The sequence below is a fragment of the Ambystoma mexicanum genome, chromosome 1p (assembly GCF_040938575.1).
Source record: "Ambystoma mexicanum isolate Mex_15411 chromosome 1p, UKY_AmexF1_1, whole genome shotgun sequence".
NCBI classification, from domain to species: Eukaryota; Metazoa; Chordata; class Amphibia; order Caudata; family Ambystomatidae; genus Ambystoma; species Ambystoma mexicanum.
In genome coordinates, this window is record NC_090921.1 from 1,294,658,739 (window position 1) to 1,294,685,305 (window position 26,567).

The following is a 26,567-nucleotide window of genomic DNA, read 5'->3' on the forward strand; positions in this document are numbered from 1 at the left end:
ACAGCTATTCACTAATGAAAATTGCCACTGCCACATCGGTTGAGCATTCTGAAATAATATTTCCAGAAATGTCGCAGTCATCATGGAAAAAACGGTTTTGTAAAGATTTACCCAGAAATAGAATCCGTGAAACGTCTTGGTAATATATTGTCTAAGCCCCCATTTACGGATGTGCATTCCCTTTGATACTATAGGCACATAAAGCGTATTATGTACATATAGGTTTGCGAATAAAAGTACTTTTCGTTTATAGTCGAGAAAACAAAATGTAGTTTATGGTCATCTGGGGAGTTTCTCAGTCATCGAGATTTTCACTTTTTTTTTATTGATACACTTGCAAATGAAATATACAGTGACACTCGTTCAGGGATTCCTGAACAGGCCAAAAGTCAACGATAGAGGAAGCGAATCCACAAGCAACCACCACGTACTTCTTCCTTTTCTGGTGAAAAGGACAGCGCCACCTGGAGGCAGAACAGAAATGATGTTCTATTTCCTACTGAGGTAGGCCAATTGTAATGGTCTGATACTACAGCCTTGCATTCATTTCTTTCTATTACATATCTATTAGGAACACTTTTGGGGTAAAAGCAGCCATGCCATTTTATTCAATATTCCATAAGATCATATTTTACAATGTTTGAAATCTAAGGGTGCCAAGTGCCATTTCTCTTATGGTGAACAATGCATCTCCCGCAGGCCTTTTCTCTTCTATTTACAGGTGCTATTTTTTGTGTGCTCCCCGAGTATCTGTATTTATTGGTTATTTATAAAGCGCCTATACAACAAATGGTGTTTCAAGGCCCCACAAGACAAAAAGGGGAGGGGGGGGACAGGAAAGAAAACAAAAGTAATGGTCCTACTAGGCCTTGTGTCTTTCGAATCGTGCAAGTGAAGTAACATGAAATGCAAGGGGGAGGAGAGTGAGGGGGTAGAACATGGGGGTAATGGGGAGGTGCAGGTCATGGCAAGGGATAAAGCTAGGGTGCGAGGGGAGTGTGGGGCAGAGTGGAGGTATAAAAGTGCAGGGGGGGGCAGAGGGGAAAAGAGTGCCCCTGAGGATAGGCAAGTGCAAGGGGATGCAGGGGGTGCAAGGAGCGAGGGCCACATGGTTTGTGTGTGTACAGGGGTGGACCAGTCTTGGTGAGGATGCACACCCCACCAGGCTAGTCAGGGGAAGGGGGGCCTGAAAGGCAAGTGCTGGTTGGGGGGGAAATCAGGGATACAGGGGTGCTGGGGTAGACTGGGCAAGGAGGGCCTGATGCCCTGTAGGACTCAGAAGGGACCAGGCAGCCATTCAATGCAGCACAGGGGGTCATTATTAGGGGGAGGGAAGGAAGAAGAGAAAAAGGAGGGTCTTGAGAAGCTTCCGGAACTTAAGGAGATTCGGCTCAAGTCTGAGAGGGGCAGGGAGGCTCCCTCCAAATAGAGGGATCTACCCCCCACTTTCTGCTTGGCTTGGAAAAGCGTCTGATCTGCAGAGTGCTGGATCTAGAAGACAGAAGGGCTCTGGCAAAGAGGTATTTAGGGAGAGCGAGTTGGATGTAGTGGGGTCCCAGGCACCAGAAAGCCTTGTGGATGATGCAGAGGGTCTTGGACTTTATTCTCGCAGCAACAGGGTTGGGATATGACATGAAACTCAATCTGTCGCGCCACATTAATTGAAAGTACTTAACATCTGCAACTACACTGCAAGTTGACATGCACTGCTCGCATGAAATATTTGCACTGCTACATCGATACTGCTAGAATAGATGTGAACAGTGAACATAATATGCAAAAATGTACTATTAGAAATTGATGTGGTTTTGATTTATAAAATGAAATTATGGAATGAGATTGAATCTATACTTAAAATAGGACACAAAAGTGTCTAATCTATTGATGTAGTTGTGTTTGTTGTACATACATTTGTATGAGGATATGTAATTTATGTCAAGGTCTTTTATATAAATCTGATGTTTGTAATTACATTAATTATGATGGTCATTTTTAACACGCTAAATACCCATAGGTTTCAAAGCGCGAACCCGGGGATCGAACCTGTGTTGCTTTACGTCGTCTACGAGCGCATTGCCCCTCAGCTATGCTCCCGAGACTGTAAAGGCTATTTTTTTGGTTTGTTTTGATTCCCAAATGTAAACAAATAAGAATCTTTCGCAAATATACACAACAAGCATTTTTTCACAATATCTAATGAAACATGTTAAAAATAAAAATGCTATTTATAGACGAAAGTACGCCTTTCAATTACTCATCACATGCAACCTTTCCTAATTTCACCAAGGTTTGTACAGAGAAAAATCACATAGTGCCAGAATTCGTCCCTGTGCTTGGCCACCCATCAAACTACACCACCAGGCTTCATTGCCAGGTGTGATTTATCTAGATACGTCTCCCGTCCGTCCTTCATGGCTCCATAGCCCATAACCAGATGATTTAAACTTTCTTTCATTTCCACCAGACCACACAGCCTATGTAAATACATTTCTGATAAATACCAATAAAAAATCAAATGCAAAAATAATGCATTTTCATTGCCAAACATCTGTGATGAAGGCCTTCCTCCAATGCAAAGCAAGAGCAGAGGGATTCCTGTCGTGTGCAAACAAGCCCTGCCACCTAGGAATCATCGTGATCACAGAGAATGGTGATTTCATGTACAGTCCAATAGGACTGCACACATATCGCACAATGTTAACGTCAAGCCGCTCCTGGTTAGAGGAAAATGACTGGGGGGGGGGGAGGGAGGCCTCAGATAAACCAGATTTTTGGGGGGAATGTTTGCCATTTTATTCTGGTCCTCATACCCTTAGCTGTTCATCAATAAAGCACCAAACCGCACACAAAAAACGTTTAGCAAAACTAGGTCTGCCCTACAGCAGTCTGTATTAATAGTAATGGTTGTGTTGGGTGCCACTTGAAGTACAGAAGAACACCAGACATGAAAAGGGGTGCTCACTTAAAAATAAAATGACTATCAAGCAAATGAAGCCTGGTGCAAACAGGGACACGATCTGAGACCTGTGTACTGAACTAGGAAAAAGCTCAGACCTGTGTACTGAACTAGGAAAAAGCTCAGAGACCTGTGTCCCGAACATGGAAAAAGCTCAGAAACCTTAATACTGAACTAGGGACATCTGAGACCTGTGTACCGCACTAGGGACAAGATCTGAGACCTGTGTACTGAACTATCGAACAGCTCAGAGACGTGTGTACTGAACTAGGAAACGCTCAGACCTGTATACTGAACAAGGAAAAGCTCAGACCTGTATACTGAACTAGGGACATCTGAGACCTGTGTACCACACTAGGGACATATGAGACCTGTGTACCGCACTAGGGACATTTGAGACCTGTGTACCACACTAGGGACATTTGAGACCTGTGTACCAAACTAGGGACAAGATTTGAGACCTGTGTACCAAACTAGGGACAAGATTTGAGACCTGTGTACCAAACTAGGGACCAGCTCTGAGACCTGTGTACCAAACTAGGGACCAGCTCTGAGACCTGTGTACCGAACTAGGGAACAGCTCCGAGACCTGTGTACCGAACTAGGGAACAGCTCCGAGACCTGTGTACCGAACTAGGGAACAGCTCCGAGACCTGTGTTCCAAACTAGGGAACAGCTCCGAGACCTGTGTACCGAACTAGAGGCAAGATCTGAGACCTGTGTCCTGAACTAGGGGCAAGATCTGAGACCTGTGTCCTGAACTAGGGGCAAGATCTGAGACCTGTGTCCTGAGTTAGGGGCAAGATCTGAGACCTGTGTCCTGAACTAGGGGCAAGATCTGAGACCTGTGTCCTGAACTAGGGGCAAGATCTGAGACCTGTGTCCTGAACTAGGGGCAAGATCTGAGACCTGTGTCCTGAACTAGGGGCAAGATCTGAGACCTGTGTCCTGAACTAGGGGCAAGATCTGAGACCTGTGTCCTGAACTAGGGGCAAGATCTGAGACCTGTGCCCTGAACTAGGGGCAAGATCTGAGACCTGTGCCCTGAACTAGGGGCAAGATCTGAGACCTGTGCCCTGAACTAGGGACAAGATCTGAGACCTGTGTCCTGAACTAGGGACAAGATCTGAGACCTGTGCCCTGAACTAGGGGCAAGATCTGAGACCTGTGTCCAGAACTAGGGGCAAGATCTGAGACCTGTGCCCTGAACTAGGGGCAAGATCTGAGACCTGTGCCCTGAACTAGGGGCAAGATCTGAGACCTGTGCTGTCACAATTGACCTTTATCGTTACAGTGCATGATATTATTTCTTGTGTTACATGAGACACCACTATGAATCAAGTGTGAATATACTACACTGTAATAATATATCTTGTTGGGACATGAGATAATGATTGAGAAATATCCACATTACATGAGCTGTATGTAGTTTGCTTTCAAGGCACAAGGAAATCCATCCATTAAATGATCATTGTGCAGCGATTATACCGTAGTGAGTGGTTCAGCCGTTGAGTTCCCCCCGCTGCCCCCAAAGCCTGGTGCAGACAGGCTTGAGAGAAACAGAGGAGGCTGTGACTGGTTGCCTGGGAGTCTCTGGGAACATTGTATGTTGCTTCGGCCATCAAGAGGCAACCAGAGGGCTCCTAGATCTATGTTAACGGGGGGAGGGCGGGCGGGAGCATTTGGCTGAAGGGGAAGCCCGTCGAGTGCTTAGGTAGCAGTGGAGTACCATTGTTGTGCTGACCGGGCATCAGGAAAGGCTGTCTGCATTCAGATTCCGAGTGCTATTGTGATGGGAAAAAGCACCACAGACAAAGCAGAATTTCCCGCTGAGCTACTAGAGGATCAACAAAAAAGAAATGGGATATTTTTTATGGAAACCTGGACATCTTGCTTGGTTTCTTTCACTTCTGATTGCATTGCAAATTTAGATGCACTTCGTTACCCCCGATGCGAACATATGTTGAGTCCCACAGGGGACATCATGTTTCAGTGGATTTGACTTCAGAGAATAATATTCAACGAAGAGACCAACTGGGACCAGGGCTTTAGAGACATGATGGTCGCTAACCTTTCTCCAGCTTTCAGTAGTGTTGGGCCAGTCATCACTGAGATAACTCCTACTACCCGAATCGCCGGTGAATGAAGATCCTGCAAGCCTTTGACATTCTCCAGAGATGCACCCCTGTGGGTGAAGGAGTTGGGTGTATTTGCTGGATTCTTCTGCTCCACCATCCTCAAACCTCTGCACATTAGCACAAGACAAATGGACACTAGGGTGAGAATTCCAGCACAGGGCCTTTTCTTGTTCTACCTTAGGCTGATTCCTGGACGTCTTTCACCCTCCCGCCTACATTTTTAGAAAGGGAAAACATTTAAAGCAAACATTTCCTTAATTAGTTCCTTCCCGTTTGATTTCAGTTTGCCACATTCTTAGAAAATAGAAGCTAAATGGCGTTTGATCTCCAGTGGGAGCAAGTCAAACAAACTAAATACCCAGTGAAAATTCCCAACGGCTTAGACAACTCCGCCAAACATAAGAATGATCCCAGTTTATCTTCTCCAGCAGTCTCAATTCAACAAGTTCTTCTTAAATCTTCACAAGTCTTTTAGGCCTACCTTCCTGGCATTCACTGCTGAGCTGAAAGGAGTCGGTCTTGCTTGGGTCTCTCGATTTTGTCTCGGTTTCTTTTGTTTGTGGTCAGCTGTGGCTCAAGTTGCAACAATAGCTGGACTTTCTATGGAAGTGATATGGGATGTTGAGGGCACCGATTACATGCTTCAAAGTTGCGTGGTCTTGTCATTCTCTTGTGTGCCCCTGTGCGACTTGTCTCACTATTGTTGCCATCAGGGCCACACAGGCATGTTAGAGGGAGATGAATTAATTATTGGCTGACCGCTATGGTTTATCTATTTTCGACCATACTCATGGCCAAAAGGCTAGTGGCTCTCCGGTTGGAACAAAATCATCCAATACATGTCTATGCAGTCACTTGACTGTTTAATCAAATGAGTTCTGGGAGAAGTGGAGGTCGAAATTTCCCAAGTTCAGAGCATCCGTTTGTCAAACATTCATAGCGATGATCCTACATGTCTGCCTAGAAGTAATTCCACAGAAGCTTGGTATGTTGGGGGAAGGCCCCAAATGTACTAAAAGGCCCAACTGTCTGCAACCTGACAGTGCCCCGTTTTGTCCTTCCGGTCCCGGCCTGCTCACCGACACACTAAGCACCGGACCTCCCAACCTCAGTGTTACTGAGGCAATAAGCCCTGAGACAACGGGCCATTACTTGGTTGAGACTATCCCAGGGGCCATCCACCCAATAACAAGTCAATGGGCTGTGTTCGTGCTGGTAGAGAGTTTTCCAGACCCCCTCTGTTTTGCATACCAAGTAACTTTGGGTCTCACCCTAAGTTACCAGGGGAATCCAGACATGGACCCCTTGCTCACTGTTCTTAGAGAGGCACAGCTCCACCTCACTGATGATGCCCAACTTGGCTGAAACACGTGTATGGGGTTGCTGTGGTACTCTTGTTCAGAGGAGAATTGCCTAGCATTTCGGTGCTGGACTGCCCCTGGGCAGGACAAAGACTGATATGCAGGAATATTTCTCCTCTGTGAAAGGGACAGTGAGCTAAAGACTTGTTTGAGACTCTCCCAGGGGCCATCCACACAAGAACAAGTCAATGGGCTGTGTTCGTGCTGGTAGAGAGTTTCCCAGACCCCCCCCCGTTTTGATTTCCGCCAAAACTAATGCCCCCAGGGTCCATGGTCTTTGGCGAGGGCGCTAACGAAGGCCACAGGGGCATTACCGTGGGCAGTAATGGCCCGCCTTTGAGGGGCTTATTGCCATTAGTACACCGGCCCATTAGACCGGGGTACTCATTTTTTTTTCCACCTGCTAGATGCGTTGTGTTTGGCAGCGGAAAAAAAAAGTAACCAAAAAATGGCTGCTGCGGACAGAAAACATTTTCTGTTTCCGTGGCGTCCATAGTAAACAAAGAAAATGGCTGCCATGTCCCTTCTCCCTTTCCATGGTCACCTGAAAAAAAAAGAATAAAAAAACATAAAAGACTGAACCCATATAGTTCCCTGGGAGCTTCTGCTGTGATTGTGCACGACGGCCTGGACTCAGGTAAAAGATCCCATACCGAGCTCTGCTCTGTTAATCAGTGAGCAAAATGAAAAAAAAAATTGAGTGACATCACTCATGCGTTCCTCTCTAAAATAAGGAGGGCAACATGAAAAGTAAAAAAAAAACGTTTTTTTTTTTTTTTTAAGATTGGAGAAAATGGGCAGGGGCGGCTCACAAGGTCGGACTGGACCATAGAACTGTCTCAGGCACCAATGAAAAAGTGGCCTGCAGTTGCAAATGGACATTCATTCCTTTAGTCACAGACTGTTTGAATAGTTTGTCAAAATGTAAGGCAACTTGTGATATTTAAAGAATATTTATTCAGCAACAATGGTCAAAACTACTCGCTGCATAGTGAAATAACTCATCTAACTGGCCGACATTTGCCAAAAAAGTGGCCCATTTGGACTGGCCTACACTAGCATTTTTGTTTCAGGCATTTCCCCATAGGCCAGTCTGAGACTGGCGGCTCATCCAGAATAGGCTAGGGGGCATCCACCCAGTGGCCCCCTCACCCATTATGGAGGAGCGGAGTAGCTTTTTCCAGCTGAGGGAGTGCTCCTGGGCTGGCTAACTGTCAAAGGGAAACACTGTGCGCCTCCTTGGAGAGGGAGAGGGAGGTGGAGGCAGAGAGAGGGAGAGAGAGAGAGAGAGATTTGGTCTGTTGAGCTGATTTTGGTGAGAAGGGGGTTAAGGTGGGTGAGGACGGTTGTACAACAAAGGCATTTTAAAAATGCCTTTGTTGCACAATCCCCCCTACCCACCTGCCAAAATCAGCTCTCCTTCTGGGCGCTGTGGAACCCCGGGGATAGGGATGTTTTTGTTTTACAAGTTATCTATCATAGATGTGCAGTCAACAATACCATGCTTTCCCCTTTGGCCCCCCAGCGCCAATTGTAAACGGATTGCCTTTTTACCCTTTTTTTCTAAATTATGCTCTAAAAACTGTTCCTTCCTTTTCTCCCTTCACTCTCCTCACCCTCAATGGGCTCACCCCCCCCTCTCCTTCCTCTGAGACCAGAAACCTGGAGGTTATCTTGGACTCCCCTCTTTCATTTCTCACATCTTGGACCTTGCCAAGAAGGCCCATTTCCAACTCTACATCCTCAGGGATAGCCTCCCTTTCCTTACTCTAAGCAGAGAGCAGGTGGCCGTTCCCTCCCCTCAGCTGGTTCCCTCCTCTGGAAGAGCCTCCCCCTTTCTCAGTCTTGAGCCGGATCTCCCCAAGTTCCGCAAACACCTCAAGACTTTCCTCTTTTCCTTCTCCCTCTTCCTCCCATGCTAAACCCACACAGTTGCTCTGATTGGTGGCCTGGGCCCTTATGTGCGCTTCCGGGTCTTGGCCTTCTGTCCGATCGCCCGCAGCATCCAACCTCCCCCAGCACTTGCCTTTGAGTGCCACTTGGCCTGTGCTGCCTCACAGGCATGCACTTATTGATTGGGCTGGTCACCCTTCTTCCATCTAGTGGTCACTGCCTAGCACTTACCTGTTGCCTTGCAACTATCTCCCTGGCACTTCAACCCTCCGTGGACCCCCTAGCACGTACCCCTGTCCCTTCTCCCTCTCTGCACTTGCACGATCCAAATGTTCATAAAGGCATAGTAGGACCGCTTCTCTGTATTTTGCATATTCCATTGTCTGGCTGTTTCCCATGTTCCCCTCCCTTTGCCCTGTGGGCGCTTTGAAACACAATTTTCTTGACTTATAAGCGCCTTACAAATGCCCAATAAATAAATACATGAGGATGCAAACATGATCCAGTAGTGTCCCAAACAGTAAAAGAGTTCCAAATAAAGGGACTGTCCAATCAAGGTTCTATACAAATATATATACACTTTAATTCAACGCATCATCTGCAACAGAACAATATAGAAACACTATACAAAACCCCACCCTTGAGGAGCAACAGAGAGGAAGCAACACACTGAAGAAAGCAGCCCTCTGAGCGGGATTACAAGGGTGATAAGCAAATACTGACCACAGAAAGAATATATCTTGGCGAAGAAATGTGCTGAGGTGACCTCACCATTCTCTAGGGTCCCAGTGGAGCAAGGGTGCAGTTTGTCGTCAACAGTACTTGGTTTAGTTTCTTTGGTGGGTTGACAGATGTTGAATTCGGTGTTGAACGCTGATGCAAACAGATAGGCCCAGCAGCAAGCAGGCATCGAGTAGGGGCAAATTCAGTCTCACTGTGCAGTCTAAGAGGGGGCTCTCTACGATGCAGATCAGGCAGTCCCAGGATCTCTTTGCAGTTGAGACAGGCCGAGTCGGGCTTTTATCCACTGGGAGGGGTGGATGCATGATGTTCCAGTGGTTCAAATCGGCGGGCGATGGTTGTTGAAGTGGCGATCTTGGGGGGAATTGACGTGTAGGCTAGTGAGATGGCAGTTCGAAGGCTAGCCAGGATTGTGCCGTGATTGTAACCCCTGGTCAGAGTCAGCATGTGACTCTCCCTGTAAACACAGAGCAACCGGATGTTGCAGCAGAACAGGGACTTTCAGCTGGTCTGGTCCTCCAGCTGCTGTGAGGCCCACTCAGAAGGACTCAAGGGCAGGAGGGTTGCATTCAGAGTCTGCTCTACCAGCTATAGGAGATTCTGGTGCAGAGTGACAGGTTTTGGTCCACAGCAACGTTCACCCCCAATGTGCCCTGGGAGTGGATAGGGGCAGATGTTTCTGCCTTTGATGGCTCTTTCTTCACCTCAGACTGAGGGCTTTGGCAAGTGCAACTTTCCCAAAGGATGTTCAATCAGTTCTTCTCAGGTGTGGATCGGGAGTGAATCTGCTGAAGGGATGAGAAACCCCTTCTTTTAAAAGTGCAAGTCCTCAGGTGATTGGACTAAAGCTTGCCTGCCTTAGTGGTCCAATCCCTGCTCTTGAACAGAGTGGACTTTGCCCTTCTAATGTCACACCCAAAGTGCTTTGCTCCACAGGAAGAGGAGAGGAGGAAAGAAAATGAGCCACAACGAGAAACAAAATGGTGGAGGAGTCCTTCCATTGACCAGAGTGCCCCTGCCTACTCTAATCCCCACTCTTCCCTTCTCACTAAGACCAAAATCCTTTAGAGCTGCAACACCCTGTTTTGAGGCTACTCCTTTTGACTGGGTGTGCTCCTTTGATGCCTGAGCCCAGGACAGCTGCCTGCTTTATGGCTGTCTCTGGCGAAGGGTGTTACCTGCCCATAAAATGAGATCAAAGAAGAGGCCCGGTCCTCCAGGTTCCTGTGCTGCCATTTGGTAGTCTCCGCCCGGCTGACTAGAATACACATCACCTTCCACAGCAGAGCTGACTCACAGGAGCCAACACATGTGCGATATCAATTGGGATGTGGCGGCTATGATCATAAGTAGTGCCATGCACTATGCCTAAAGTCAGGCATAGCTTTATTTTGGAGTTTATCCTGCCACCATCATGGGTTACTTCTGATCATCATAGTTTTGATACAGGGGCGCATATATTAAATGCTGTGCCTGTGCTGCATAGATGTGGCTGTCACTGCAGCTGTCGAGGTGGCATCTTGTGATCTATGAGCCTGCTCTATGTCACAGGTAGAGCGGGATCCACAGATCAGACTACTGATGCTGCAGGGCACAAGTACACTATGCGTTTGCCATGGAGTTGACAGAAAAGGGGAATCTGGTTAGCAGACCACTTTCTAGAGATGGAATTGCCCTCATCATTTTACTTATTATTCCAAATTAAAAAAGCATGGGCTTTGTGCCCTTGCCAGTTGGGAATTCCTGACACCCTGACCATTACATCAGGTAACCAGCACATCACATAGTTCTCAAAATTACACAACAATCCCCATCACATAACCATCATTATCACAACACAGCCAACAACTATACTAACAATAATAGATCATAATAATTAAGGTTGTTGCTGTTCATGCAGGTTTCCTCCTCCTTCTAACAGCCATCATTCCCACAAAACCATGAAAATCATATTGCATAACCACCACCCCATATTCCCTCACTCAGTCATTCAGCCTATCTAAACCGACAATCACACTCCGATATCACAGCTGTGACACACACCAAGCATGCAGGCACTCTTACAGGGAGGACATTCAGACCATAAGGGTGAGAGTGCGTGTATACACACACACACACACTCCCCCCCTACCTCTCCCGGGTGTAATTATGCATCAAGCGCTTCCGTGTTGGACGTGCCAGGCCCTGCCTCCTCTCCCCTTGGCCCTCACTCACTCAATCACTCGGCCCCCGCACTACCACCACCACCACCACCACCACCACCCTGCCCACCCATGCCGATGCTGGATTGGTGTTCTAGCCCAGTCAGGTGACATTTGGCTTCTTAGAGGAGATTCTCAGGGCAGCCTTGCCTGGGCAGCCGGCGAAAGGCATAGGCAAATGGCGCCTTCTTCATGGCACCTACCATCCCGGTTTGCCTCCATCTGCACTTCACCTGTCTTTTGCTCACTGGTTATGGGGAAACTGACTAGTCCTTAAGGCTTTCAGTACTAGGAAACTAGGTTTCCCCTTTTCCTTTTACACATTATCTATTTTGGGTAATGTTTCACACTGCACAATGCATCTTCCAGTGCAGTGCAATGAGGAGGGGGGTGGGTGGTACATGTGTATCACCCTAGACTATTTTGGTTACTTTCAAGTGTGCGGAAAGACACACTGGTGGCAGAAGTTACTTTTTCATGATTTGTGCTTTACTTTTTATTAGCCATCTCACATTTGCCGCGTTTGGCTACTAACAATGGCTAGTGTCCTAACGTGGCCTTGCCAAGAGGATTTGTTCCTTGGCCATCTTGTTTCTTTGCCTTCTTCCTGCCTTGCCAGGCCAGGAATATCCTTCAATAGTCATGAATTCACCTGGGAAAGCCTGCTTTTCGCGGACTAGTGCAGGCCACATGAGTTGGAAGCCCGAAAGTGGGTTGGAACTGGCTGGTCCCAATACACCAACGCGTCTCAGTTTGTCTGGAGTATATGCATGAGTTTCCCCCCACTTAATTGGACCACTGCTGGGGTGTGGATGTGTTGTGCTAATCTTATATTGGTTAAGATGAGTTTATTTTATTTTTTATTTTATTTAGCATTTGTTAGGTGCTTTCGGTGCTCAACTCAGTTTAGGATAAGACGAGGGTTCCTGCCACCATTTCTCCAGATCTGAGGAGGAGCCAAGTATCCTGTTGTAGCTGTGAAGTCCGTGAAAAACCTGTGGACAATCCCTGAAGGGGCCTGGTGACCAATTCTTGCTGCAGTCCCTTTGGAGCCCTGTCTGGCTACTGATCTCAGAAGACCCTTGTTGGTGCTTCGACCCTCTGGACTGGTGAGAACAACCAGTCTCGACATCTTCTGGTAACCCAGCAAGTTGGATCCTTCAGAAGTTCCATGGGCCATCCAGTGGACTGACCAATTCCTATGTGGGTCGACCAACTCCAGTAGGGGCTACCGGGTTTGACGCATTGTCGTTCTGCATTTCAGCTAGCAACTCCAAGGGTATTCAGCTTGTCCAGCAAGTAGCCTTCCTGTGAAAGTTCAGCTCTCAACCATCGATGTGTCCTTAGTTAGAAGGCTTTCTTATACCGCAACATCTGTGACCCTTGCTGTCGCCGTGAATCAGTGACCGTCCCTGAAACTAGCTTGCCTGCATCTGGTCAAGTGCCTAGAAGACTTCTGCACCAGTGCTTGCTGCATTCATCTGCACTAACAGGTTGCACCAGCTCCTGGACCCGACCAGAACTTCTTTTGCATCTGCAGCTCCTGGGCATCTGCGACCAGAACCAACGGTGGGAAAACCCACATCAGACAACCCTCCAACAATCTGCCAAGTGTGAGGAAAAGTCGGAGTATGGGTGGGAAGTTACAGCAATTCTTACCGGTACCCCTATCTCCACCCTTCTAAAAGAAAGTTTGCAGAACTTTTGAATAGTTTGGCAACTCTTGGCTTTGACAATATTTGTTGCCATAAGCCCTGCAAACGGTAGAAAAAAGTTTTACTTACCAGTGAACCTCTTCATCTGTACCTTGGACCCATCTTCACATCCCCAGGAACTATCACTCAACTTTTTTCCACCGTCTAAAACTCTGGAAACTTGTGAACTTTTGGGCACAAAAGCCCTATTCAACTTAAGGTTGGACTTTATAAGCTAGGGTTGCAATTCCTGTGGACTGGTGGTGCTATAACTAATTGCTTACCTTACCTTTCTGGTATTGTGGGGAGGTATTGTATTATTTAACACTGCATAACTGATTGTATATAGGCTTCATACCATTTATTGTGTGATATTAGTACCTGCAATTAGTCATTTTCCATAGTGTGTTTTTGGGCCTACAATAATTATAATTGTTCTTTTATAATGCGCTTAATACCGGAGACCAGTTTCTAAGTATGAGACAGGGAATTGAACCTGTGTTACTATGTGTTGTCTTGCTTCCAAGACACACATGTTGCCCCTGAGCTACCACCCCCCCCTCCCCCCGGCCCAATACAGGGTATTCTCATAACTCACTGTCTATGTGTAATCATGGATTGCATCACTGTGTGACCTCATTGTGGACCACTGACCCCACTCACCTCGCCTGAGACTCAGCCTTGACCACCATCCTTGCGGCCTTGATTGGTTTGGCTACGCTCCCATAGGTTTTCCCTGTTCACTACAACTAGTGTGGCCACCTAAACTCTGACCCCCCGGCCTGAGTTTAGAAATCCATTTTAACAGGTTTGGAGTTATGAACTCGCTACATTTGCGTTTCTGCCCCCCTCACATTTCTTGATAGCTTATGGTAGTGGTCATAATGAAAAATATATTCTACTTAAGAGGTGGAACCCAATAGCTTGATGGGTAGAGCATGGGTCTACCACCAGCGAGCTGTGGGGTTCAAGTCACCTATCAGGAACCTGAAGGTGAAGCGGCAGAGTGAGAGCAACTTGAATGTGGTGTAGAAGTGCATTTATTTTTAATTCCAAGATGCATTTTACTATTTGCAAAATCCAATGATACAGTTTATTTCGATTTTCAGTTTCTGCTTTATGTTGGTTTTTTATTCTGTGTATGTTTTCTCTGAACCACCAGCATCCCGGGGGGGGTGGGTTTGTAGACCCGTCACCACCTCAATTTGGCACCTCGAGGAATCAAAAGGATTTTGTTTTCTAGGGAACAGCAACTGAGATTTAACAGCCGAACGTAGGGAAGGTGTCTTTGTGACGCCAGAATGCAAACTTGCATGGTTGAGCGAGGTGAAGGGGCTGGAAGTTTGATAAAATAGGTTTGAAAATGTGCTGAATGGGTAGAACCTTGCACTTCTATAGTAAATTGCAAGCATCTGGTCAGGAATCATTTTTGGGATTGGAGAATTTAGGCCTGGCCTTCCATTGAACTGCTAGAAATGTTAATACATGTCAACAAGGATTGGCCAAGCCTCAGCCACCCTTCCCAACACATCAAAGGAACGGATCATGATGGGTAGAGCAGTAGATCTACCACAGGCGTAAAGACCATGTTTCTCCTGAACGTCTCCGTTGGGATAAGAGTAGGTGGCAAACTCCATCTTCTCCCCATCACTGATTAAGTGTTGCCGTCACCCGACATGCCAGGTGCAAAAACATGTCTGTGTCTGTTTGGCCACTCCTTTAGATACGTAGATCCCACGTCTTTCACTGGTTCCTTAACTAGCTGTGATTCTGAGCTAAAGTCAGACACTTCTCAGGCCCGCCCCCAAATATTGTTTTATGACTGACCAATTTCATCTCATTCACTAACGCACTTCTATCCAATCCAAAGCCGTTATGGATGCTATTTGCATCCAGTCTCATCCCTTTGCAATCCAACTTTGCAACCAATCCTTGGCCTTTTCTCACCGCCCCCTTTCCACACATGCCTGATGCAATGTATTCAGCTTGAGGTGCCCCACTCTACCATTCTAAATGAAGGTTTTCAAACAGATGTCCCCACGTTCTGCCACACACAACCCCCCCCCACCACCACCACCACACCCTCCTAGCCCCCTTCTGTGGTAGCAGGACTCTCACCTTTCAAGCATAGGGATCTTCACGTCCACATCCAAGCTGTCCATCTCAAGATGCTGCTGGGTTTCCGTCTTTCCTTCCTCGGGTAGAGACCTGAGGTGGGCACAACAGGAGCACAGAGGGGTCAGTTTCACATAATGTAACTCTCAATGCATTTAAAGATGCTACGTGTGTGGGAGAGATGAAAGATCCGTCTGAAATGCAAGAGTATATCACGGTTTGCGGGAGATGACTATTAATCATGTGTGTACTCTCTGTGGCATTTGACACAGTAGCTTTTGAGGTTTTGCTTTCCAGGCTTTGAACCGAGTATCGGAACAAGTCTTTTTTGACAGACTGCCACCAATGTGTGAAGATGGGAAGCTTTCTTTCAAAAGACATCTCTGTTCATTGTGGAGTCCCACAGGGGTCCTCACTGTTGACAATCCTGTTCAACATCCGTATTCAACCCTTGATGAGTATCCCATCTAAATTAAATCTTTAATATCATTAATGTGCAGACAATACCCAAATCTACTGACGAGTTGAAAATCCATTGGTATCTTTTTGCAACTATTGTATGCTGTACCAGTGAGATAGCTCAACTGATGACATTGAATCTATTACGACTGAACCCTAGAAAAACTGAAAATAAGTTGTTAATGAAAGACCCAACTGCCATCCCTACAGCTCCAGGCCTGTTCAGCTTGACTTCAATTTATGCCACCAAAGAGACAACAATACAAAAAGAGGAAATTCGGTGGAACAGCATTCTCACACCTAATTGCTAACCTATGGAACACCATGGCCAAAGACACTATAACCACCTCACCTTCGGCAAATGATTAATAACCTGGTTAATCAACGGACAATGACCTATACACAGGGACAACGGCAGCAAAACATTGATGGCAGAATGAAACCAACTAAGGGACGTGGGTCACAGACACCAGCAGCGAAAGCAAGGAGGACCTGAATACCCCACCATCACCTTCCCCTCCCCCAGCCATGTGCCACAGCTAGTGGGATCGGCAAAGAGTAGCTCGCCCAACAGCAGACAGACTCAGGGAATGACACCCCACACACAAATCTGTGCACTCAAGAAAGCACAGCCAGGTAATGCATTAAATCGAAGTATCAGACTAACCAGGTCCCACCTGCATAACTAGGGAAGTCCAGTCACGCACCACTTTCTCAAGTTTATTGCAAATACCAGCCAATCGTCCATTTAACAGCCAGCCGCACAACAGGCCAAAGTGCAACTGCTCCGATTTATCCGAGCTGAGTAAATAGTAACACACTAAGTACCAACTCTGCCCTCGGAAAAACCGTGGGGGAATTTAGCTTCCATGCTTGAAGAGGAGGCGGAGCTGGCCGATGAACCACAACCAAAAGCATTGGAAGGTACCACTGAAGACACATTTCAGAGGCACTGTCAAAACTAACCGATGTACTAAGCAATCCCCCTTTCCTGCTCCTCCAACATAACCAATGCCACTATACACGACTAGGGGCTAGCCACACTACACAGACACACTTTAGCATTAATTCTAATTATCACACTCCACTAACCCTCTGAGACTCTGGAAATAAGCTCAGACAGAACATAACAATGCACATAATCCATAATCCCATTGACACTACCCTAAAGCACGCCAACACAATTCAAGCAAACACATGACCGACATCCACAACACTGGACCACCCTTATCGATACAATCTAACCAGTGTGCACGACCGTAACCCCACCCTAACCTCATACGATCCACACACCCAACATAAAAAACGAACACACATCCGAGACACTGAGTTCCACCCTTACGGTTACAACGAGCAGGACCTCAACATACTCCCACAGGCAAAACAACGCACACAGACACCAGTTTCTCCTTGTTCTCAACCTATCCTATCCTCCCTAACACAACCGGGTCTCTTCTCTTGCAGAGCCACGTGAGTGCCCGCAGACTGCCCTTGGGTGGTAGCGGTGCGTGGTATAAATCAACATCACACCAAGGTAAAGAATCTGGGATGCTACTGGCAGTCCGATTGGGGATGGGATCAACAAATTGACGCCACAGTGCAATCAGCATATCACACACTACGATCGCTATGTTCAGCCCAGCCTTTCATTGGTTCCTTCAATTTCCCCAGGGTGGTTGGCTTGCTTATTCATTCAAAACTGGATTATGCCAATGCCATTCTAACTAGCATCCCTAAACATCAATTACAGCAATTGCAATTGGCCCAGAATGCAGCCGTCAGATTGGTTTTAAGGGCATCCAAGTTGTCATCAGAATCAGCAGTTCAGATTCCCCTTCATTGGTTGCCAGTGTGCCAAAGAATGGACTTCAAGATACTCTGTCTAGTCCATACATGTGTCAATGGACTTGCTCCTGTGTATTTAGCGGATAGGATTTCCCTGCATCATGCAACAAGACCACTTCGATCTGCAGATAAAAAGCTACTGGTAGTACCACCCGCTCAGTGGCGCGCCCAGACTCTTCGGACTGGGGAGGCCCAGGTCGGGCACGGACTTCTGCAGGGGTGGCATGAAGTACTAGGCGCACACACACATAATGATCATAGTTTCGGACATTGGGGTGGCACCTGGCGTGACCAATCTGATTCCAGGGGGAGCACGTGCCACGCCACTGTGGCCCCTCTCGCTGCACCCACGGGGGGAGGGGGGTAGGTGTTTTTCTGTCTATGGGCCACATCCCTGGAAATCTCTAGGACTTCTTTACTGACATTCTGTAAAGTGCTTAAAACGTATCTTTTCCAGTGACACATCTCTCGCTGTTCCCTCTGCAAATCTTCTGCAAAGAGCCGTTATTATGACCTGCACATACATGTAGTAAATTAGGTTTGCACGATACAAATACACAAAATACAAAATACAAATACGAAGGCGCCTTACTGTCACAGAGTGTGCAGCGACGTTCAGCAGTGTCCTCACCCGACAAAACAATGCATAAATGATTGATTACAGTGTTTAGTTACAACTTGTTCTTTGTGTAAATGGAATATACATTACCTCTAGGAACTTAAACCATGTATTATATCTCTGCATTTATAGTAATGTGCAAAAAAGGGGCATTAAGGTAGCAATTCGGGGTGCAACAGCTGCCCTTATGGGCTCCTGAAGAACACGGCTGAAGTAGTTCACCTGTCGAAACATGTTGACTGTCACAATACCCCAAACTATAATGAGAATTGCTAGTCAGAGCTAAAACAATTGTATTGTCAACTAGATACAATGAAATATGAACAAATTCTTAATAAAATCAGGAATTCTGGTTAACGCCCAGTGTTGATGGGGTTGTGTACATAATATTTGTGTAGTAAGTCTCTGTACACAAGTGTTCGTCAGAACAGTATTGATGTGAATCACTGCTGACGTGTTTTAGTAATAATGCATAAAACAGGAACAATTAATGTCTTTGGGATTTGTGTTCTTTTCGTTGTTCTTGTATCAAAATTAAATGTGGTTTAAAATTCAGTGTGAGCTTCCTTTGGTAGTGACCTGTGTGTGCAATAATGCCCCCAAAGTGTGAACCTATTACAAGCTCTGCTCTGCCAGTGCCATAGGACTCTGGCAACGCAACCTTGCTCCAGCAAGGCCTGGAGTGCCTTATAAAACCCAAGCAGATGGATCCTATTCTTGGATATGCCCAGACAGTGGCACAGGGTCCCTGCAGTGCGAGCTCCATACAGTAGCGACCAGTCTCTCTCACAGGAGCCCAGCAGTGTGATCCTCTAGTTTAAGTGTGTTTAAGGGCTCCGCGAGCCTCCTCGAGCAGAGCCTTGTGTGTATATTAATGCCCGGGCATTGGGACCTTCTTTCCTGTGGTGCCCAGTGCACTGGCACTCAACAGTGTGAGGTTTTTCCAGGCATTGCCCAGTCAGCCTGGGCAGTCTCTGGCGCACGGGGAGTGCTAGAGGTGAATGGAGTTGTTCCCCTGTCAGATCCAATGTTAGATGGTCATCTATCAGAAGCTTCACCCACCCTCATTATGGGGCGACGGAGGTGCGGCTTCTATAGTAGGGTGCCCATCTTGCCACGAGCCCTCTCCACTAGGGGCATGGTGGGAAGAGGGTCTCGGGCAGGAAGGATTCTGAATGTCCCTGCAGCCATGAGGAGAGCCTCTTGTTTTGGCTTGACGGCATGTTCCACATTCTAGGTAACAGAATGCATTGAGAGGATCTTGACAGGGCCCCTCATTGTGACTCAATGCAAATGTTTGATAAGTGGCAAAGAAGCAGCGCGGGCAAGGGGCACTCACTTGAAGTGGATGAGACTGCTGTATATGAGCGGCGGGCAGAAGAAGGTGAGCATGAGCTTCCAGACAGGCGTGCTTGGCACCATCTCCCCCCACCAGTTCTCTGTGAGCATGACCTGCAAAGAGACATTAAAGGAGACAGTGAGAGAGGGCTGTGCAAAGCAAGGCTACTAGTGTCATGCCAGTTCCTAAGGCAGCCAATCACAACAGTACATTCATTCCATGATAGACCCCCTCTCAACCAATCGGAATGCAGTCTAAAATCTCTGTTAAAGACCTAATTCCAAGAACGATGCCTTGAGCAGCAGCCTAAAACCATTGAATTTACTTTTTAGTTTAACAACTTAATGTGCCAATACCCTTGTAGACTTCAGAAGGGGTCATGGTCGCTCGGGAGAATGACACTTGGCCCGGTTTATCGTCCTTGGCCTTGCCTCGCAAGTAACTTGGGGACGGGTCAATAGGCTGTGAACATTAACGTCCCCCTGGTCTAGAAGGCTTAATAGGAATGATAGTGGTTGACTTGTCCACATTCACACCTGTAACCTGCAAAATGGACACATTCCTGCAGCCGGTATATTAATAAACTGAGCTAAACTTGAGAGTCTGCTATTCCAGCTCATTGGGCCTCCTCTGTATCATCCGGGTTAGCCGCATCCAGGCTGTGTCTCACCTTTCTACTTGCCCTCCCCCTGATTAGTTAATACCCAATTTGGTATTTAAAAAATGTTTACTTTTTTTTTACTACCACAATCCAGTTCTGGTGAAGTCACCAGGGTTAAAGAGGAACTGATGTTTTCTGGGTCAAAGGCCACGTGACATCACTTCCTGTGATGTCATCAGGTGTGTGATGTCACTGCTGTTTTGCTCGATTCTTCTACCATGCTCCCCCTCAATCCCCCTCCAGCCTACTTCTGCAGGAGTCTGTCCTGATACATTCTGGTTTGACCATCCCAGTCTCGTGGCCAATGCAGGACTTGACATTTATGGACTTCATTGTTTCACAGTGTCACGGTGCATCACCCTTTCTCAACTCTCATGCTGGACTTCCTTTGCATTTTGTACTCATGGTGGCCCTGAATCATGCTGTTCCCATCTTTATCTTGTATCCTGGCTTCAAACATTATGTGTTACTACTGACTTCTGCAATATTTGCTCTCCCCTCTTGCTTCTCCACTCTTTTTGATTGCTTACTCTCTGTTCTCTCCTCCGCTCCCTTTGTCACATTTTATATCTACTGCCCTTACTTTCTTCTATGCACTTACTCTATCAGAATTGTCCCTGGACCTAGCATGATAGCAACCTCGTCTTTCTCCCCCCACCCCCAACCCCACTCCCCAGCACTATCTGAAATGACGTCAGGCGAAGTACGATAGTCACTGGTTTTGTTCCTCCCCTCCCTTTCTGCACCCCTCTCCCTCACCTTTTGTTTTCTCCGGCTCTGCCAGAAATGTCGTCAGGCCTAGTCGCCTGTCTGTTTCCATTTCCTTCCCACTCCCCCCTCCCTTTCTTATCTATGTCTTAGCTCTTGCACTATCTGAAATGTCGTCAGGCCGAGTACGATGGGTAATTTCACATCTTTACTGTTCATGGCCAGTATGAATGTCATTGTATTTTCCCTTGTTCCCTCCCTTGCCTTGAAGCACTTGGAAACACATTGTGTGTAGGCGCTATATAAATAAACTATCCTAACATACCATACCCCTGGCTTTTTTGTGAATCAACGGCCTTACCAGTATTCCCCAATGCATTATGGGGCCAAATGGTTTCATGGGGTTACCTCCTCACATTGGATATCTACATCACCCTCCACTGGTAATTATTGAGGTTCTCATCAGAGACCCTGCATTTATATCCTGGACAGGCTAAAGCCACAGCCATTGGCTGGGCAGACAGCCTCTGGTGGCAGTCAGCACAGCAGCATGGTGTCAGCCAATGTTCTCTGGTATAACCGATTATCCCTTTCCTTCCATCTCTAGTGTTGTTGCTATGGGTAACATGGGCACAATGGCAGGCAGTCGGGTGGCAATGTGCAAATGGCACCAACGCCGAAGTGATATTAGCTGGGCTGGAATGGGGGACCCAAGGCAAGGAGTTCCCTCAGAGTTTCCACAGCTCTATGCTGCAGGCTGATTGAAACCGCATTGGGCAGGACCTGCCTCATGGTGCTTTAATTTTTTTATTTTTACATTTATAAAGCGCTCACACAGCCCGCAGGCATCGAGGCGCTGTTACAGGAATTGTTTGTTTTTCTTAGTTGCGTAATTGTGTTTTTTTTGTTGTTGTTGTCTTAGTTACGTATTTATAACGCGCTTAAACACCCAGAGGTTTCTAAGCGCGAACCCGGGGATCGAACCTGTTGTTGCTTCGTGTCGTCTTGCTTCCAAGACGCGCACGCTGCCGCTGAGCTATCCTCCCGGGATGATTATGCCAGTCCCATCCCCAGGACACTAAGGGACAAGTGATAAGGTGGAGAAATGCATTTTTTATGTGGGCAAGAATGAAAATAAACATTGGCAAAGCCAACAGGTTTGGCTTTTGTGTAGGTATTGAATCCACCTTTTCCAGGCTCTGCTATGTGGTACTACCTGGCCATAAAATGGCAAGAGCTAGAAAATGGTGCCAGTACGTGGGCATATTATGGGAGTGTGTGGCGAATGCCTACCTACATGACCCAAAACTGTTGGATTTGCCAATGCTTGTTTCTAACAGGAATTCATTACAAGGTCACATGCCGATTATAAATAGTGTTTGAAAGTTCACTTGGTGAAGACAATTTTATTCAATCAGTAGCTGATTTATCTGGTGTATTGCTGGCATTAACCCATTACTTAGCAGAAGGCTGCTCAGAAAGCACAGCTCTACACTCAGATTGCAGAGGGATGTGTTTTGGGCGGGTAAAGGGTGGGAATGGCAATAGACGCTAGCATGCCTGGAGGTGGTAAAAAACCCAAACACCCACAGGCTGGGTGTTGGGTTATTTGGGATGTCACTATTGTTAACCACTCACACTACTCAATTTAGCAACCTGCCTGTGGTGTGGGCGGGGCTGTGTCCACCCAACTGGGGTATCAATGGCAGATGGCGCTGTCCTGCTCCCTATAGGAGCATGTTGCACTTGAGCAATACATTGGGCACAATGTAAGAGGTCTTCATGGGGGCAGCAGAGGATCAGAGCCACCCGTAGGGGGATGGGTATGGGTCACCCACACTACAACCCAATGAGACTGGGACATGTCTGGTCTGCCCGTTATCGCATGTCGGAGGGATGTGATCTGGCTGTTCAGGCATATGGTCTTTCTCCTTCTGTAGCTGCATGGTCGGGGGGTTTCCCCAGAGATTTTCCAGTTGTTTTTGATTCATTCTAATCCTTCCAGCCATCACTCCTCATTTTTACCAAGGTCAGGGACAGATCACCATGGAATACCTCGATCTAAGCAGGGATCTGGTAGGAAGTCTACTGATTCTTTATCTTCTGGTTTATCGGTCTAGAAGAGGGTATAATATGTTGTGCATTTATGGGCCAGATTATTGCAGTCCCAAATGAGGTGTTGCTTTCAGTGTCAGTTGTAACAGCTTGGACTAGAGACTATTGTCAAAACTGGGATGCTGGCAGGCCAATTGTTTTACGTAATACACTCGCTGGCTTTCAGCAATGGGGACACAAGACCTCAAACTAGAAAGTGTTCCACAGCTCTGATCTTTGAGCCAAGGCTTTTTTGACGGTGGCTTATTCACATCTGGCAAGTCTATACAGTATAGACAACTCACCGGGCAGATAGGTCGGTGTTGGGACCATGCATAAAAAAAACCAACAGTGACATTTAAAATTAGTCGCTCTTTCTCTCCAGGGGAGTTTTTTCCCCACAAGGCAGAATATCTAGTGCTAGGGACACAGTTTAAAGGTCCAATATGTTTTATTAACTGGCTAATTTGTGAATTAGGCAAACCAGCAAAAGTGCCACATTTTGGGGGGAGGGTTTCATGTATGTGTTCTACTGATGGGAACGTTTTGGCCTTTGTGGTGCATTAGGTTAGCTGGGACTCGGCTGACAGTGCGAGTGAAATAGTCACTGCCACTTTTCCTCTGGCACACTAGATGGATCACGTGGTATTCCACCTTACCAGCCTTAGTGGGTGCTGGAGCTGGCAATGCTCTCTCAAGTGGGACGAGAGAGGCAGGAGCAGAAAGTCCAGAAGACTTGGTGATGACATTTAGGGCACAGTGAGATCCCACCTCCGAGATGAGTGCCGCGGGCCTGTAGAGAAGCAGCCAGGCCAGCGAGGGATAATGCTCCTTGTGCACCACCTACTAGCAAGACCAAACAGCCCTTGTACCCACTGTTTACCAATCAGAGGCCACCGTCTGTAAGGGATGAAATTAAATTAAGGAGGAAGAAGAAAACTGACACAGCTTGTTCACCCAATGCAAACCCTATGCCGCTAACAGAGGCATAGGAGATAGCAAAGGAGATCAGGCGATCTGTCAAGCATCAGCGCGTCTAGGCTTCCGACCAGAGAAACACTGTGAAAACCAATTACCCTTGCCATAGACAAGAGCCACTTCCTGCAATGCCATCTCCTACCTTTCAGCAGTCTGCCCATGGACTTCACTTGCCTCCTACATGCGTTCCCTCCCCCTTCCTAGTTTCCCTCATCTGCTGCTTTTTGCACTCATTACCCATCCCTCCCTTCCTGGCACGCAAGGTCTTTCCCTCCATACATCTACTTTCTGATTTATTGCACCTTCCTCGCTTTTTCCACCGCCTCTTCATAAAGGCACAGTCTTACTCCCTTCCATGATCAACAGCCCCGTCCACTTACCTGGACACCGTCCTGAGCAAAGAAGTTGCGTGCGTCGGCCTCGTAGGCCAGCTGCAGGCAAGTGGCCCCCATCCAGACCTGCGAGCGACGCACCAGTAGCTTCAGTGATCTCCCCTCATGGTTACTGTAGCAGTCATTAAACACCCCTAAGAACAGCAAAAAAGACAGATAGGATCGAAACCAAATAAAGCAAAACGAATGTCAGGGTGTCCAGACCTAGGATTGAGGTTGGTTGGCCACACACTCACCCGTCTACCTTCTACCCCCTGAATGGCCCTTACCCAATCCTCTGTTCTTGCAGGGGCACTTGCAGCAAGGCCACACACATGGCAGACGTCACAATACAGGTCCACTTTACAATACAAAAAGGTGGTCTCTACTTGTCTGCTTTCAAAGACAAAATGGCCGCATTACAAAAATATCCCTCCTACCATGATTCACCCTCGAAGGTCCATGGCTCAAGCATCCCCTCAAGGACAATGGGAAACAATTGGAAATACATAACGAGTGGTGTGTGCTGGGGTCCAAGTATCCCATGTTAGAGTTCTGGTAACATTTACAAACAGTTTGAATTTCAGGGTTATGATTTTTTTTTTTTATCATGTCATCAGGGGCCTAAATGGCAACTGAGAAACCAGTCTCCAATGCAGTTGACTACAAATGCCAGATGTTGAGCCAAGAAGCTCCATTACAATCTTATTTCGTCCTCCAATGAGGGCATGCGCCTCTGCCTTTGGTGACCAAAACACTCCAGTTGTGTGACCTAGCAAAGCTCCCTTTGAAAGTAACCCGATTATTGTAACCAGGTTTACCATCCTTTGAGAACTCCATGTATGGCTCCAGGCTGCGGCCTGCTATGGAGTAACCTTAAGTGCTACGGTGTAAATCCCAGTGTGTGTTCAAGGGCAGATTGAAACCAGAGCTGCACAAACACATTGTTACACAAAGACAAAGTGGAGTTCACAGAAGCAATTTTTAAGATGATGTGCTCTGCTACATGATTGCAGCACTTTGGCAATGTGTGTCGATTGGGCGATCTCTGTCCTGGGCTACCATGTCTAAGAAAACGAGGCTCCGCTTCCACTATGAGGTCGTGGCACTTTTGAGGATCAAAAACTCCACTCTCAATGCCCTAAAACAGAACTCCATTAAGAAGCAATGCATGCAAGCAGTGGCATGAGGGGTCTATGATCCTGTGAGATCCCATTAAAGTAGATCGAACATTGCATTTCCACACTGTAAGAACATAGTTTGATCAGAAATACCATTAATGAGTGATAACACCCGGACCACTAGCCAATAGAGAACTGTCACTTCACAGGGAACAATAAAGAAAAGGTCTGCAACATCTAAGTGGAATTAGTCTAGATACAAGCCTTGGCTGCCACACTCACTTGCACAAAGAGATCACAATTGGTGGTCACCCCCCTTTGCATCAAGGTAGCAGCTTTGGATGTCACACTCCCTTGTTTCACGTTACAAGCACCAGCCTTGGTGGTTACATTCACTTGTATCAAGCTACCAGTACTGGCTGTGCTAGTCACACTGCCTTGCATAAGGTACTTGCTTTGGCAAAGTCACATGGGTAAAGCAAACTCAAAAAGGTACTATTCAGAAAGGCATTATTCAAAAAGGCTTTTTAGATGGAAGCCTCTCAAAGTGTAGTTGACTCTTCTCAAGACATAACTAACATTTTCAATATATTGGACTATAGCTCTTAACTTTGTAACAACTCCCAAGGAGAACTGTGATCTAAAGGCCGAACACAAATCTAAAAACCCAGATTCAGATGTGCAGTATGTGGAGAGTACAGAGGCACTTGTAGACACACACCGATTGCAAGGTGCTCGAACTTCGCTGCCAGCTCCCTCATGGCTTTGGCCTCTTCGGCCTCCTGTTCCATCCGGGACAACTCCCTCAAGATCTTGGTAGCAGCAAGAGCCGAGCTTACCGCATCAGGGCCCTATGGAAGGGTGAGAACATTTTTAAAAATGTGAATTTGTTTATGCAACCTTAGTGTTTCATTTGTTGTGCATATCTGGCCAACTGCACTACATTCTGAATCTATCTCTCTCATCCACTCTCTCTTTACCACTTTGTTTTTTGCATGCTCTTTTTTCTTTCAGTCAGCCAGCTTTTACCTCTTTCGTATGTCAATCCCTCCAACTTGCTGTGTTTTACAACCTGTCCCTCTCAATCACAACAGTTCTAGCTTCAGTACAAATGCTGGCATACACAGTGGCTGTAACATCATCAAACTGATTTACACTACGATATGCAGTAGCAATGCTGCAGTATATTTCGGCAGCACCATAAAAGGTATTTACAGAACAAATGCTAGCATATGTTTTAGGTGCAGCTTCATGAAAGCGATTTACAGCGGCA

At 46.8% G+C, this 26,567-nt stretch overlaps 1 protein-coding gene across 3 annotated transcripts in view; it reads right to left on the reverse strand.

Annotated features, from left to right (window-relative positions):
• Positions 1–26,567, reverse strand: part of TRPM4 (transient receptor potential cation channel subfamily M member 4) — a 386,617-nt gene that overhangs the window by 82,545 nt on the left and 277,505 nt on the right. For all 3 annotated transcript variants that reach the window (XM_069605669.1, XM_069605650.1, XM_069605660.1), the window contains exons 13-16: positions 26,016–26,145; positions 24,183–24,328; positions 19,362–19,474; positions 15,103–15,192 (exon numbers count right to left, since the gene is read on the reverse strand). In XM_069605669.1, the coding sequence (XP_069461770.1) occupies positions 15,103–15,192; positions 19,362–19,474; positions 24,183–24,328; positions 26,016–26,145 (479 nt within the window). The remainder of the gene's footprint in view (positions 1–15,102; positions 15,193–19,361; positions 19,475–24,182; positions 24,329–26,015; positions 26,146–26,567) is intronic.